The following is a 16,648-nucleotide window of genomic DNA, read 5'->3' as shown; positions in this document are numbered from 1 at the left end:
TTTATTTTAGGAATTTCTGACCCCACATAATACAGCATGTCATTTGCAACATATTTGGACAAATATTTCCTTCCTTTTCACATCACAACAAAGTTCCAGCTTTTTACGCAGGATGCCCTGAAGGGGCATACCGTGTCTAAAAACGGGTCGATTTATTTTTTGTTTTTTTGTTTTGTTTTTTCCTTCCTCGTAGCTACAAATCTGTACATTAATTTATTCATAAACCCTCCCCTCTCCTACTCGGCATGTATTGTTCTGATTGTCTTCAACAGAAGCAGGCCAATCAAAATCCATTCTTGTCGCTTATATCGCGAGGGAGGGGACCCACTCACCCCTACCTGTGTGACGTCAATGCATCATTTGATATATTTATTAAAGACGGATTAAATTGTCGCGCCATATTGTTTTAACATGTTGTGGACTCAAGTGTGCCGTTTTCAAACGGAAATTTCACCATTTTGAAGCGGTAAATCGAAAGAATAACTTCTAAGAAGCACCCGACATTTAAAACGGTGGAAATTGGTGAGTTCCTGGCGAAGGAATCGTGCTTTGTTTGACAGTTTAGACCACGACGCGAGACTGAAAAGAGGTCATTGATAAGCTTACGTTATCGTTATGGAATTTGCTAAAATTTCCGGTGATAGTCTGAGTCGCGTAACACAAGGGAAACAACGTAACGCGATTGTCGTGACTCAAACTATTCCATTAGCAAGGATAGTTTTATCAATCGGCAAAAGATACAGTTGGAATAAATGAGTCAGCCCCAGCATCACGCGTAATGCGAGTATAGCAGGCATCTTGTTAAACCTTGTTGAGGTCACTTGCAACAAACGGTCTTTATCCAATTTTTCATTGGACGGTTTTGCACTCCTGAGAACAATTTGCCTTCGTTTGTCTGGTACTCACCAAAACAGTTTGCAAAACTTTGTTGACCAGTCACTCTGGCTGAACTCCAGACTCTGGTCACGTTCACTGGTCACACCACACGATGATGTCAGTCATGAGTCTGTACTCTAATCACAATCTCTGCTACACCGATCAAAATGCGACTTTTACACTGTTCATTGTATATACACTGTATATAATGAGGAGTAACAAATTTGACATTAAGTCTTGGGTCTATGCATATAGTGGCATATTTGGCTCGGCAGTGGATGGAGAAACTAGCAAAATGAGCAGACTCATTGGAGAGACTTACAGTTGCAGTATGTTTATGACAAATGGTGAATGGCAGAAATGACCACATTAACATGTTTATCCTACATTTACTGCTCGCTTTTTTAATTTTCTCAGTAAAATTGAGTAGTTTTGCATTAGCATCAGGGGCTGGAATTATTCTGCACTATTGTCATCTAGGTACTCTTTTTTTTAAAGAAAACATAATTAACAGGAATCTCATATTATTGGGTTTGATTGATTTTGTTGACTAAGATGTTATGCAATCAAACATCTGATTTGCTCTGATATGTGATTGAATGCCATTAAATTAAATTTGATTAAACAATGATATGAGGAAGCAATTTGGAAATGCAACAGATGTGCAAAACTTTAGGTTAACTGTTTTCCCCAATGTTAATGCAATCATATTTTAAGCAAATAAGCAAATTTAATTATAATGCTTGATTTGTCACCTGTAGATTCCTCCTGCTCCACCCAAACCAGATTTTGATGTATCCCGTGAAAAACTGCAAAAACTTGGTGAAGGTTAGAAGTTATGTGTCATGATTACCATAATTTTACCTACTTGAGTAATCATTTGAATAAGTAAAATATGATGTTGAGTAAAGTTTCTTGTCCTAGGAGTTCAGCACAAAATACTACAACGACGCTAGCTCACAGGCTGCATTTTATGTAGGTTACACCAAAGATCTTTGGTGTTGGTTTCCACATTGCTCGGTACACTGGCGGGTGGTTGTGGTCTTTGGCGTGAAGCAGCGTAAGATGGAGTTAGTGACTGGTGTAAGATTATCTCAGGCGTTGGCATGAAGAAACATTACCTTGACTTTTGAAAACTTCAACCATTCAATGAAATGTACCGTAGTTAACCAAAATATCCACGATTTCTCTTCTTGTGTACTTTGTAGCATTTAGAGTCTACAGACAGGCAAGTCAGAAGTCTAAGGTTCAAGGTTGATGTGGCGCGCAGTAGGCATAACATTTTCGCGAAATAGACATTTGATCCCACTTGTCATAGAACTTCAAAACTCTTGGTGTATCTTTGGTAAAGGATGCACACTTAAATCATTATTAATAGCACAATGCCTGCACTCCCTTGTGAAAGTTGGTACAAAAGTTGTGGTTTCATGTTTTAACATTGCTTGTATCTTTTAAAAGTGTTTCACATTTTTATTTTTTATAATAATAATTATTACCTTGCTTATCACAGGTGAAAATACCATGACAAAGGAGGAGTTCCAGAAAATGAAACAAGAACTGGAAGCGTAAGAATGTTGCTTGTGAATGGAATAAAATTAGTTAGTACAGGTTGAAAAATTAAACAAGAACTGGAAGGACAAGAATGTTGCTTTAGAATCCTGTGAAAGCCTCCAGAGGACTTGTTTAATTTCATATGTATGTACCTCAAAAGGGGCGGAGGGGAAAGGTCCCCAAGGGAACTGAGTTCAGTTGTTTGAAACCCAGTTAACACCAATCCCTGGTTAAAAATTGACAACAGATTTTATCTTACTCATTAGAAATGTTTTAAAAGCTAATTTTAATTGAATGGTAAAAAAAGTCTAAGTTAAAATCAAGTGGCAAAATTCTTTTGGAAGAATCTTAATTGATTTGTAGTTGAACATTAGTTGTTTACATTAACCCGGGCTAACTTAATTGGGTTCTGAACAATTTGCCGTGAATGTCAGTCTATAAATTAGTCATATTTTGTTGTTGTTGTTGTTGTTCATCTATGAACACTAATATGGATGCTGATCTTACTTGTGAACATGTCTTGCTTTAAGTCACTGTTTTGTTGCAGTCAACATTGCGTGAAGCAGAATTGAAGTCTACTTCTTGGAATGATTGTGGCAACAAAAGTATTGAGATAAATGTTCTTTTCAGGGCCCATGTTACACACCAAAATTGCAAGCAAAGTTGGAAAAAAGTGTAACATACAGCTGTAGCACTTAGGTTACTAAGTTTGGGTGTGTGGTTGTTCAGTGGTAGACCTACAAAATAATGTATTTTTTTTTTCTTGCAGAGAGTATCTTGCTACTTTCAAGAAGACAGTAGCCATGCATGAAGTGTTCCTGACGCGCTTAGCTGCGCACCCCACCCTGAGGAAAGACAGCAACTTTAATGTGTTTTTGGAGTTTAAAGGAGAGGTGTGTTGGGAGATTTAGTAATTTCATGTGTTTGTTACTTGTATTTGAAGCATCATTGTTAAGTATGTGGGTATGTTTTTAGACGTAATGTCATTAAAATCCTGATTGTTCACAAAATAAATTCAAGCTTAGTATTTCAAATGGACAACACTTTTGTAAATAATAGATTTAAAATCAGTCTTCTTTTCATCTAGCTCAATGTGCGGGGCAAGAACAAGAAGGAAAGGCTTGGTGGTCTTTTCAAGGGTCTTGCAAAGGGAGTTGATGAAGTCCTCCTCTCTGGACAAAAGGTAATTATTAACATGAAACCCTTGTCCCTGCAATCTATGCTTTGGTGTGAGAAGCCTGGAAACATCTTAGAGTTAAGCTCACGAAGAGGAAGTGTACTGTTTGGCATTGTTAGTATTTATTTTAATTTATAATTTGTAATTTAAGTAACATACTCGTTAACAATGGCAATATTCTGTCAATGCTGCAAAAAGGATAACAACTTTGCAGATTAAATAAATGAGTCGACACATAATTGCAGTTTGTACAGCTCACTGTTTAGTGATGGATATTTCTTTGTAGTTCTACTGAGTGCTATAGTCAAGGAAGAATAATAAAAAATAATAATAATAATATCCAAAGACTAGTAATTTGAGTCTGTCATTCGTTTTAATTTTAAGTTGTAGGTTGACCTGAAATAATCTAGTCTCCCTCGCAGCCATTTTTAGTGTCGTCACGCAACGCTCTTCCCCACTAACGGCTGCTAAACGAATGATAATTAAGAAAACCTCCATTCAGTATATTTGAGTTTTTCCCTTCATGAGCAAGATGAAAATCATTAAGCAGAGCTAAGGCATCGTTGAAGGCTTTATTAGAAATCTCTTTGCGAACTGCAGGAGTCGCGTTGGCCCGTCAACATTTTTTAACACATCTTGATTTGTTCTGTCGGCCCCACGTGGTCACCGAATAAAACGCGAGCTTTGATTGGACAAGTGGTTTTGGGGCGACTGGCTTCAGGATATGGGAGCGAAGTTGTGATTGGTCAACAACGGGAAAGGAATGTGGTTCGAAGTTTAGCAGCCGTTAGTGGGGAGGAGCGTTGCGTGACGACACTAAAAACGGCTGCGAGGGAGACTAGAAATAATCAAAACTACAAATGTTTCCTTAAGATTGTATGGCTTGTTATGGCGCAATTTGTTGCATTTTTCTTCACATAAATGGAAAATGGTCCTACTGTAGACATCCTTGAAAAGGTTTTAGTGTTAATTAATTTGATATTGAAGCTTCATCTGTTGTTTCATTTTTTTAGGATGTTGATGAGTTTTACGAGACTGAGAAAAAGTTTTTAGTGGATTATAACATGAAGTAAGTTTGTTTGTGGGATTTCATTTGTCTCTGTCTTAGATTTTTAGTGTGCATTAAGGCATCAAGGATCAGTGTAAAGATCTGTATGCATGTGGCAATTAAACATTGAGAATCAGTCTCTTTCTTGACTGGAAGGAAGGATCTCTTTTAGCAGCATTGGTGCAATGTGCATCTTTGTAAAATTTCATTTGTATCGATAATAAATCTCCAGGTTAAAGGATGCCACACGTCAGGCCGATCGCATGACCAAAAGCCACAAGAGCTCTGCTGATTCATTTATTAGGATCTCCAGCTGCATCTCACAGATGGGAACCAGTGAATACATGGACATAGATCGTTTCCTGAATAAGGTATTTTGTCGACCTCCTTGACCCACATTTACAAAACTAAGTAGTACAACGGAAGAGACAGATGAAATTTCAGTTCATTGATTTTGATGTTACCATGGGAACCAATCTTTGACAGGCTTTTTTTTTTTTTTTTTCAGAAAATGGAAATTCCCTTTATAAAACTAAGAAAATATTACTTTTCTTACAGTAACTTTTATATTGTAGCTGATAATAGTGTTATGCCTTGTTCAATTTTGGTGCTTTCCTAAAGTTTTGAAAAATCCAGAAATCCAAGCAGGCAGCCATTTGGCAATCATGATGTAATTTTCACGCCATATGGCATCATCACTTCTTGTTGCGAGCCTTAAAGAAAGCATCACTGAACATATAATTTATCCTCTATTGCTTTCATTAATAAGTAAATGTTAATTTGTAGTGAAAATTGCATTGTTATTTTGGTCTGAAAATGGGTGAGCAAAAAATCACGAACTTTGGTCTGAAACTGCATAAGGGTTTCATGTGGCAAGCTACACAACCTTGCTCCTCACCATGAAAATTTTGAGAAGTACCCCCACTCCAGTGTGGAGTTACAGAATTTAAGCCTTTTGCTGACTTGCAGAACTCCCGGAAGGTCCCTAAATAGCAAACAATAAAACCAACCCTGACTATGTGACACTTCAATTGTATACTACCATCTGTCATGCTGACTGGGTTTGCGGTCGTACGAGCCACAGATGTCCTTCCATTGCTATCTATCTGACATTAGACCCTTGAGCCTGAATAGTGACAGTTTGACAGTATTGGATAACCTTGTACATGTATGCATTATTAATTCTGCTGTGCTTGAATATACTGCATTTATAAGTACACTGAAGAAATCAAATTATATGAGACCACGTTGTGTATTTATTTCAGATGTCTGAGTACTTTGAGAAAGCTCGTAAACTGGAAGGGCGTGTCGCCTCTGACCAAGACCTCAAAACCTCTGACTTGCTGAGATATTATGTGCGAGACACAGAAGCTGCCAAGAACTTGCTTTATCGTAGGGCGAGATGTTTAGCTGACTATGAAAATGCTAATAAAGCTCTGGACAAGGCTAGAGTAAAAGGAAAAGAAGTGGCTGCAGTAAGTATATTTAATAATAAATAATCCTGGGAAGTCAAATGGAATATCGCCTGATTCTTCGCCAGTGAGGCCGTAGGCTGAGTTGGCTAAGACTGATCAGGAGATATTCCACAAGATTGATCAGGATAGTTGTTTTATTATTCAACACATTGATAACAAAGCACAATTTCATTGCCGAAAAGCTGGAAGCAATCTATGTTTTGCCATTTTTCTTCCCGACACACAAAACTGTTTACATTGCAGGGTATCTGTTGACTACCAACAATGAATATTCAGTACACCATAACCATACATGTATTTGGGCAGTGTTACAATCTGTTGAATGATAAAAATAATGCTCAGTAATGTTGATGTATCTTGTAGCACACTACTTTGACGGGTGGAATAAATTATTCATGTTTTCAGATTGCAGATGTTTTACACATGATTATGAGCCCCTTGTACATGTACATGTAGAATTAAAGATTTACTGTACTTTCAGTTTTATTTTCAAAGTTTTTACAAATTGCTCTTGTTGCAAACTTGTAAAAAGTTTGAAGTATGCATTAAAATTTTGGCCTCGTGCATTTACTGGTACTTATGAATGTGATCAGTTCAGAAGTGAATACCGTAAATGCAATAATTTTGGTTGACTGGTCATTTTTTTTGCACCTGCAGTGTGTGGGCACTATTAAATTTTAATTCTAACTTTTCTCTGACCTTAGAAAGATTTAAAGTCACATTTACAGGGAACGGCAGACGTGAGATTTGCTTTTATGTTTTCTTGAAACAAGATAGTACATAGATGGGAATAGTGCAAAATGATTCTGACTTTTGATGCTAATGCAAAATTACTGATTAGAATTTTACTGACAAACTGAAACAACTAGCAGCAAATATGGAGTTAAAATGGTCACATGGTCATTTCTGTCATTTGCTGTGGACATAATTCTAAGTTACCTCTTTATTGTCTGAGCCTGCTGTTTCCAGCACGTGTTCCTTTAATATGTGACAATCAAAGAATATCATTGATGTTTCTGTTTTCTTTTGCATCCTTCTCACTTTAGGCAGAAACAGCCCAGCAAACAGCCAGTGAAAAATTTGAACACATTTCAGAAGTAGCTAAACAAGGTGAACAATTTTTCCTTGCTTCTTACTTTCTTTATCTTTTTAGTTTTAATAGTAGGCCTATGCCCACAAAAAAGTATTTCAGAGTGTTTTGGTTTGCCCTGTGGACCAACCAATCTGTAAATGTTAAAGCTTTATTATTATTTCATTTCAGTGTTCTGAAAAAAAATCTGTTAGGGAGGGATCTTGTTAGGTGGGAGAGGGGAAGGTCTTATCCCTAACACACAAATTTTTCAACAAAATTAACAATTTCAAAATTTTTTAGTAACACAACTTGATAAAACATAACTTTTAATGGGCTGTGGGTTGCACTGGGAGTTCGAGTTAATTGATTTTGAATTTGCGGGGATCTACAGTCTCAGCTGGTGTAGTGTATCCATGGTGTGCTTAATAGAGATGGAGTTAGGGGCTTAAATTCCAAGCAACAGAAGTTTGGGGAGGGGTGAGGCAGATGAAGCTTATTGAGTTTTATCTAATGGGATTATTTGCTTTGTGTTGTACAGAACTAACAGACTTCAAAACAAGAAGAGTCCAGCAGTTTAGAAAGAACTTGGTAAGTGCAAAACGGGTTACAAAAAGGTTAGCCTCTGCACAGCTGCCCCCAACATTTACTAAACAGTTGTACAGCCTGTGCTAAGTCACCATGTTCTTAAGTATGGTAGCCTGTGCAGAGTGTCCCATTCTTCTATCAACCTAGTCTTCAAAGTGACAGAGTGAGACGGAAGGGCTACCTTGTAGCTAGGCATTTAGTTAAATGCACTGTACTTGTACACTGTATGTGGGTGCGACTCTTGCTAACCAAGACTATTTCATTTTAGACTGAGCGAGCAGAGTTGGAACTCAAACATGCAAAGGTAACTATAATTGTCAATCAAATTGCGCACTCAGTGGGGGGGGGGGGGGGGGGGCTTCCATATAAAAGTTGACAGGGCTGATCGTTGGAAATTTTGAAAAGAACCTCTAAAAGGTACCAGAATCCTGTTTTTCAGGCATGGTCTGAACAATTTTTCCCCCCTAGGAGGTACCAAATCAGTTGACTGACATTTACTTCCTCGCAAATTTTTAGCGTCAATACCCTAAAAGGTACCACCATACCTCTGATAGAAGACATTTTACATTTTAGCAGCCTAAGGGGTACCAAACCATCAATTTTATCCCGAAGAAGTATGATGATAACCCCTGTCATATGGGAGTCCCCACCCCCCCCCCCCCCCCCAGGATTGCGCATTTGTCATTTATTCCTGTTCTGTCAATTGTGGCAATAATGATGATTTGCACTGGGTTATGAGTGTATGATTCCTATTGCATCACTGAATTGCCATCAAGTCTAAATTATTTCAATTTCAATTTTTCCTGTTAAGATGTTCCCAGAGCTCTGTGGCCAATTTAATGAAATAGCAATGTTCTTTTGTCGTCCTAATATTTTGGTTGCATTTCCAGTTTATGTACAGGGCTTTCAAGATTTCTGAAAGCATACCTGTAATTTGCCGACCCAGAATCAATTTCCTATTTAGTTTGGATTTACAACCGAGAATTATTTGTCTTTTTTCTTGTCAATTATTATAAAAAGCAGAAGCATGTTCAGTGGTCTATTATGGTTGGTTTGTTAGATGTTTTATTTGAATGTCTGTGATGTGATGCTGCCAGTAGTCCCTGCCACCCTCTTTGTGTTCTTGCTGTAGGCTAGTGCCCCACAATGACCCTGCTCAGGTGTTTAAATGAATACTGATGAACAAAGTGCTTGAGCAGAGGGTGCATTGTAAACCTGCATTAGAAATGAAAGTGTACTCCTATTTAGCTTCAGGACAAACCACATACTGTGAATTAAGCTCTGGGTGAGTGGGCCACTTTTGTGTTGGGTTTACTGTGTGGGCGACCTGTGCAACCTTGCCTGAAACAAGGCTTATGAACAGCCCTGTCTAACAAGCATTAAAAAAAAATAAATAATAAAAATCACTTTCTGTAAGTGTCAATGTATGTGGCGCAGAGCACTGATTGGCGACACTTTCCAGGTCGAATTGGAATTTAGAAATGTTGGTTTTTAAGCAGAGGGGAAAACCGGAGTACCTGGAGATAAACCTTTGAGAGAAAGGACGAGAACCAACAACCCACATATGACGCCGAGTCCGGGAATCGAACCCGGGCCATTGGTGGGAGGCGAGGCTCTTTGCCACTGCGCCATCCCTGCACAGTGGCGACTCTTTCATATATTTGTCATTTTCTTTATTTCAGGCACACGTGAACCTGCTGAAGACAACGTTAGCACAGCTAAAGGAACTGTAGCCAGCTAGCATCAACTAGGAGTATTCTAAAAACAATTTGGTTTTGTAGTAATAAATTGTTCCAAAACATAAAGATGCATACCTCCATAAATCTAAAGATAGTTTTCATTAAGTGTCAAGAAAAGCAATTTTTTTAAAGTGCCAAATTGATTGCCACACAACTTAAAAGAAGTCAAAGTCTTGCAATACTTTCTTTTTTAATGCGCTTTGTAAATGGTAAAAGCAAACAGAAAATATTCTTCAGCGTTGCCACGCTCAGGGAAAAGTCAGGCAATTTTGTATCAAGTCAGGAAAATTCTTAATTAGTGAAACGTCAGAGAATTTTATTTTTGTCAAACCACAAGGTTTGCAAAAGAGTTTCCTTGATCGCAAATGTAATGTCGTGTCAAAAACTGTTTGTAAGCGAATTTTTTTCTGCAGCTTCGTCGCCAACTTTGTTGCAAAAGCATTTGTGTCAGATGGTTGGTGAAAATAGACCATTTTCGAGTTACGAAAGGGAAGCTTCGTTTATAGTTTTTATCAGGAAAATGAGTTTTCATTCACAGGCAAACAAAACTAATTTTCATATCTAAAGCTCTGCTCAAAGCCTCGCTTTCATAGCGAGGTTCAAAGCAACTCGGAATGGCCTATTGATTTGTAGTCAGTAAAAAGTCGGGAATTTTTATTACCCTGATAAATGACAACCCTCTCCCTTCAAGACCTAAAACTTTGGAAGAATTTTTAACAGGCCTTTGAGAACTAATCCAAGTTCAAATTCGTTGATGTTGAAGAATATTTCCTGTAATTATGACGTCCCAACTTCATGCTGTTATAGTAAAAAGGAAGCCGGCTAGTAGTGGCTTTGACTTTTTTGGAATTCATGTTTTAGATTGCATTTTCTTCTTGCGTCAAATCATACGTCTCTTTGCGGATAAGACGTGTAGATATGTATTGCAGCGCACATTTGTTCAAAAGCCGATTAACTCTAATCCATGGTTCAACGTAAGTTTTCATCTCGCCCGTTGAAAATATTTTTTTAGAATCCAATTTTAATCTAAGGGTAAAATGAAAACCGCAGGGCAAACTCTTTGGGGAAATATTAAGTCGTTAAAAATTAAACCGGAATCAAATCCTAAGGCTAGCTTAATCGTGCTTTGAACATTTTGGCCCAGCTTTACAGTCTTAAAATTTGTGTAGCAGTGAATTTGGTGGCAAACTGGTAAAGCGCATTTCACCAATTTAGTCGGTTATAATTTTTACGTGGAGTAAGAAGTATTTTTGGTCAGGATGCCATGTCCAAGATTTAACTAAGTCCTCTGGTTGTTTCGTAGTGGCATAACATGACAAGCTAACTGAAATCTTTCAGAGATATTAAGGGTAAACGAAAATAGGTAAGACTGAATTCGGCTAGGGGGTTGGTAAGGAGGTGTGTCGCATGAAAACAACAGGTGTTTCCATTTGATATTTTGAAAGAACCGCCATATGTTAAGGACCACTTGTAATTCGCCTATCGCGAAGGTATGGTCCACATTAGCTATATATTTGGATATTTTCGATAGAACACCATTTGTCTTTCTGGTTTTACAACCACAGTTTAATCCTCAGAGAGTTCAACAAGTTTTGCCATCAGTGACATAGCAAAAGGGGGAAAAACCGCAGCGATGAGAATTTGGAATTGTCTGTGATTAGTTGTGTATTAGGTTAGCGTGTGCTCGCAAGAAATGCGATGGTAAAGATGTTTTTCCACAGGACGAATAAATATCTTAAAAGCAACTGTTGCTAATTATGTTGATATACAGCCAGTCGACATCATCGCCTGATAAAGACCAGCTCAAGATCCACACCTATCCTACACATTCGTGAGACAAACGATTAAATTTGAGCTATGATTTCAAACCGCGATGTCTGATACCGGGGGGGGAGGGGATACTCCCCTATACAAGCTATACAGGTATGTGCCGCCCCAAAGGGTATGATTTTTTAGCCCTTTTGGTCTGTCTGAAAACGGGTATAGATTTTGACCATTATGGTCTTAAATCGGGTATGGTTTTCGGGGGAATCACGACAACGAACTCCAAATGAATAGGATCAGGATTTAGAGAACCGGACGGTACGCCACTACCGAGAATTCGGAGGAGTCCCCCCCCCCCCTCCCCCCTTAGGGGACTGATACCTTTTATGACAGCTATTGCTAATCCTGTAAGTGGCCTACTTTGCAAGCCTTTCCAGCGAGCGAAAAGCCAGTTTCCGGTTTTCTGGCCGCGCGAGAATGGGGTGAGCGAGCGTAATTTTTTTGCGCTCGCTATTCTCGCGCGTCCAGAAAACCGGAAACTAGGCTTTCGCTCGCTTACCCTGTAAACCTCTAGAGTTATCAGTATCTAATTTCTCCTTACAACATCACCAGGATCAAACGTACAGCTCACGAGATTAACGGAAATGGGGGCCTAACACAAAACGTCTTGATTTTTACACAAATTCTCCCAACAAGTACAGTAAGAAATACAGACAGAACAGTCAGGAGAATAGGCATATTGATATTTGGGTTTAATAGGATTCAATATTCTTACCAAGCCTTTTTTCTCCCTACCGTGGGAATGAGTGCGGAATCCATGTCTTCAAGTCTCAACAAGCCGGTCATTATTTGCCCCATATCATGAAAATATCTCAAAATTTATGGATCCTCGCGGATTACAAAACATTGATGGAAGTTTTGGATTAAAATCACAATGTAGCCCTCCCCAGCTTTGACGTTCAGTTCACAGTGCCAATTTTGTTGCGCGCTTTTGGACTTTTGCGGGAATGCCGCCCGCGTTCACGAGTTTCTCGAACCGTTTTAAAAAGCCCAGAAAAATAAGCACTGTTATGCTGTTGATCTTGATCGAACGGAAGTTAGCGTATGTTTCCTGCGATCGCAGACAGATACCTCCTAAAGACAATACTGTATTTATTTTTGTAAGCCTATTTATATTTGCAAGCTGGAAAACAGGTCAGCTTTGACATAGCATGCTATCTAAAAGCGATAGGAGGTCATACAATGTTTACAAAACGAATACAATTTCTACAACGAATAATTAAATTTGCGGCACTTCTGAGTGCTTAGTCACGCTCGGTGTCCCATTCAATTAGCTCTTTTAAAAGCTGTCACTTTCCTTTGAAATTTTAAACTTGCGTTCATGAGCTAGTTTTTCCAACTTAACTTACTACAGTGATAATTTGTATTTTCTCAAAAATAACATTTTAATACAACGTTTTAACAAATCTATATTACAGAATGCGTGACATAACTTGAGCATTATTAACAAAATCCTATACTAGTACTGTCTAACCTCTTGTTTGCTTTTTGTTCTTTTAAGAATATCTATAAACAAGTGAACTGAAAAATATTATTTAAAATTTACGCTCGTCCAAGAGGCGCCAAGAGTTATTTTTTCCTCTTGATGGGTTGAACTCTCAGTTTCAGCCCAGCTACTTCTTCAAGCGTCGAAGGCACGGCAAATTCACCGGCGAAAGATTTCGGCGAATATTTCGCCATCACCATCCTTGACTTGTTTAACCGAAGGCTCGTGTTCAAGTGGTGTGGATCGGATGAGTAGCGAAGCGACATTTCGCCAACGATGCAAAGTCTCGTCTCCATTTTTGAACCCACAACCATGCAAAGATCGCTCGACGGGACCACCACTACGTGGTCGCCGCTTTCCACGTCCAAGCGTTCTATAAAGCGAGGCAGCAAAACAACAGATGCAGAGAGCGAGCGCAAACTGGTGTTGATGTAGTAAATACCAGTCTTGCTCTTCACCCACAGATTCTCCCCCAAGTCCTCGAATTTCTTCTCCAGATTTCTCAGACCCACTTCCAGAAGAACCCCCTCCGAGGTTCCCCAAGCCTCCAAATGACTCGTTAAAATGTAGCTCAGAGAATCAGGCTGATCTCCGATAATCGCGAGAGTGTACCCGATGCCAGATCCGGGAACATTCTTCAGGGGTGCATACAAGACTCCCGCTTGGCTCTTGGGGTCTATTTTGGTCAGAATATCCTTGGTTACGTCCACCCAAGACCTCGCTTTGAGCACGGGAAAAATTTTTGCGCGGACGGCTGCGAAATCTTCGATGGCTTCGCGATTTACGTTGAGCGTGCTCGATTTTTGAGTCGGCTTCCCTCCCGTAGCGTTAGCCCCTTCGCTTTCTCCGTTCGTGACCTCTGATTTCTTTACCGTGAATGTGAACTTCCCATCAGAGGAACCAGATTTCACCACTTTCGTTTCTTGCGAAGACACTTTGGTTGTGAACCTCATCGTTGAGTATAACATGAACGCGCGCGCCAGAAAATCAAAAGCGGTTAAGTTACTGCAAACCTCTTGGGAGAATAACAAGACCTTGACATCGACATGAGTACAATGTATATATACGTGATAAGAAGCGAATATATATTAAAGCTTTGACGGTAATTCAATGATCCTTTTATCCGGAACAATACAAGCAGAAGTCGATTGGTTTAAATGGCCTCTTCTGGAATGTAGCATCGACCTCGCCTACAGTTACAAATACCACAAATGGTTAACTATAAAATAAGCCATGTCATTCATAGTTCACTTAATTTGTTAATTCGTGTTAATTACTCTAATCCATGTTGAAAGCAGTCGCTCGCAGATCACTTTACCAATCCTAAATTTATATACAGTTAAACGTGACTAAATTTTGCCTGTTCAAGCAAAACCCCAGAAAGATGAAGATATTTTTAAGTGAACCAGCGGCCCACGAATGACAGAGTTTTCTCATTAATTATCTCTGGTGTATAATCGACATAATCGGTTATATCGGCTCAAGAGCGAGAGGCCAAGTCCTTTGCGTAATAACAAAATTTGCGGTTCAAGGCTTCAAGTACTTCACTGTGAAAAACAACGAAACTTTACACTCTTTTCTTTTTATAAGAATATTGTTTTTTCCGGCCCAGGCGGAATATTCTTATTTTTCTGCCAATGTGAATATTCTTAGATAAAAGCTGTCATAAGCTGTCATTTGTCTAGTGCAGGTTTTTATCGTTTCATTGGCTACTTTTGCTGAAAGGAAGAATTTTGTACGGTTTAGTTAAAAACATATAATTGTACTGTATTTATAAATTTTCGACACACAAAATTATATTCTTTTCAAAATCTCAGCCACGGGTTTATTCTTAAAATATTCTTAAAATTTCGCAAATTTCAGCCTCGATATTCTTTTAAAATAAATTCTTATAAAAAGAAAAGAGTGTAACTTTTCCAGTTTCCTGTTCCGTGTCTGTAGTTTGATAAAACTCAAGGCATGTAACGTTACTTTTCGAGATATCTCTAAAATAGAGAAAAAATAATAAGCAACACTGATATCTTCTGGTTCGTTTGATAGCAACGTGCGGCTGGTAAAACTTAGCCGAAAACAAACAAAACAAAATGGGAAAGCAAGGAGAAAAATTGGGATGAGTGAATAGAAAAATATACAGAAAAACGCAATAAAACTTTTGCAAGTACAGTCTACAAAAAGAATTGTGCAAAATATTGGGAAAGAGATCAACACTGCACGCCATTTTTAAATCGCTTTCCGCTCGGCCGGTCCTTCGAGATGCTATCTAGATGTCATCTTGTCAAAGACGAAACATCAGCTTTCAAGACAGGAAGTACGTCATTATCATACCGCTTTGGCCAGAAGTCAAACCGGAAGAGGATGTTTTGAACAGCACAGGAAACTGTTCGATAAGCCAAAACAGACTGACGAACAATAAAACAGGAAGACGTATAGTAAGATTAAGTAAATGGATAGTAAAATATAGGACCTATAGCTATAATTCTTCACAGAAGTTCAGGCTTCAGGAGTTTTCATATAGAGCACAACACAAGTTAATTCCGAGGAAGGTTTTTTAAAGAGTAAAATTCTCTCGGGAAAATTTAGACCTTACGCTCGGCTGAGTGTTCGAGATGCCTGTGATCTTACTTCTTCCTGACAGAAATATAGACGTAGTCATTGTTTCGATGCAGGAATAAACATCGTGCGGCTTTGGCAAGAAGTCAAACAGATGGATGCCTTATGAATTAAGGGAACTTTTCAATCTCCTGTTGTGCACACGTGTGCTCTTACAAGCCAAGACACGTAAAAGTGCAAAACAGCCACCAGGCGCTTGCTTTTGGCTAGATCTGGTAGGGGATGGAACTATCCAATTTTGAATGTGCGCACGTCCGCATTATACAGGCCAAGGCATGTAAATGAGAAGCGGATGCAAAAGAACACAAAAGAGCTACTTGCTAATTCCGATTGAGCATATAGTAATTTCAGTTTTTGCTAACTGAGTGTCGGATTAACGCCTTAATTTTATAAGAACACGATAGAGGAGATAAGGGAGTTGAGGAAAACGTACGTTTGTCCGCAAAGTTGATCAACAATGCTACAATAATGGACAGTTTAAATGAAAAATTAAGACCACCCCTCCGCTCCATGTCAATGATTGAAAAATGGCGCGCTTTGCTTTGCACGCGAATAATTCATCATTGATTTTCATTCTAGGGGATGTGGGAGGGGGGGTGATGGTCACGAATTTTTTTTTTTTTTTTTCCAAGATTGTAGCCTCCGGGACTGTGAGATCATGAGAAGAAACCAGGAAGGCAAACGTGATATTTTTTTTCAGTCATCATTGTGTCCTCACAACCGCAAACCTTGGAACAGAGTCACCCGACGAGAACATTTAAGGGCGGTGCCTACCAATAAAGAAGTAGCCGATCTTAGCAAGGGCTATTGAAATCCAAGAAGAAATCTGGGGGGTAACCACGTATTTTTTAGAAATACTAAGTTAAGCAACATTTATTCTAAAAAGCAGTAAAATACAAAGAAATGTTTGGCATTTTGTTCAACTGATTGAAGCATTTTTATCTCTGAAAAATGCATGGTTACCCCCAATTTTCTTTTTGGATACCAGGAGCACTTGCTAAGTTCTGCTTTCTTCGCATAGTTTTAAACCGCGCAAAAATATCCCTGTATTAGTAGCAGCCGCTTCGAAAATCTCTCGATTAGTAGCTCTTCCCTTTTGCCTTGGTGTATGACGTAGTCAAGGCCGAGCGGCTCTGGGATCGAGAATGCACCATAGGAGACTCGAGTATCACGAGACGCGCAGAACGTATGCTCAGTAACAAAAG

At 38.8% G+C, this 16,648-nt stretch overlaps 2 protein-coding genes across 2 annotated transcripts in view; one reads left to right on the top strand and one right to left on the bottom strand.

Annotated features, from left to right (window-relative positions):
* LOC146482317 (sorting nexin-6-like) overlaps positions 1–11,268 on the top strand; it is a 12,739-nt gene extending 1,471 nt beyond the window's left edge. The window contains exons 5-15 of the mRNA XM_085107197.1: positions 1,638–1,704; positions 2,387–2,441; positions 3,197–3,320; positions 3,515–3,610; positions 4,618–4,673; positions 4,885–5,023; positions 5,918–6,127; positions 7,174–7,237; positions 7,738–7,787; positions 8,053–8,088; positions 9,467–11,268. Coding sequence (XP_084963323.1) covers positions 1,638–1,704; positions 2,387–2,441; positions 3,197–3,320; positions 3,515–3,610; positions 4,618–4,673; positions 4,885–5,023; positions 5,918–6,127; positions 7,174–7,237; positions 7,738–7,787; positions 8,053–8,088; positions 9,467–9,517 — 948 coding nt within the window. The 3' untranslated portion in view covers positions 9,518–11,268. The remainder of the gene's footprint in view (positions 1–1,637; positions 1,705–2,386; positions 2,442–3,196; positions 3,321–3,514; positions 3,611–4,617; positions 4,674–4,884; positions 5,024–5,917; positions 6,128–7,173; positions 7,238–7,737; positions 7,788–8,052; positions 8,089–9,466) is intronic.
* A 1,154-nt stretch (positions 11,269–12,422) lies between these two features.
* LOC146482316 (uncharacterized) lies at positions 12,423–13,985 on the bottom strand. The gene has a single exon (XM_085107200.1). The coding sequence runs from the start codon at positions 13,799–13,801 to the stop codon at positions 12,917–12,919; it is 885 nt and encodes a 294-aa protein (XP_084963326.1). The 5' UTR covers positions 13,802–13,985; the 3' UTR covers positions 12,423–12,916.
* Between the last annotated feature and the right edge of the window lie 2,663 nt (positions 13,986–16,648).

Source organism: Pavona decussata, unplaced genomic scaffold (genome assembly GCF_977016875.1).
Source record: "Pavona decussata unplaced genomic scaffold, jaPavDecu1.1 SCAFFOLD_46, whole genome shotgun sequence".
In the NCBI taxonomy this organism is placed as follows: domain Eukaryota; kingdom Metazoa; phylum Cnidaria; class Anthozoa; order Scleractinia; family Agariciidae; genus Pavona; species Pavona decussata.
Note: the sequence above shows the minus strand (reverse complement) of the source record. Positions and strands in the feature narration are given on the sequence as shown.

Excerpts from the sequence above, each read along its gene's own strand:
- LOC146482316 (XM_085107200.1), bottom strand. The coding sequence starts at position 13,801 with ATGTTATACTCAACGATGAGGTTCACAACCAAAGTGTCTTCGCAAGAA.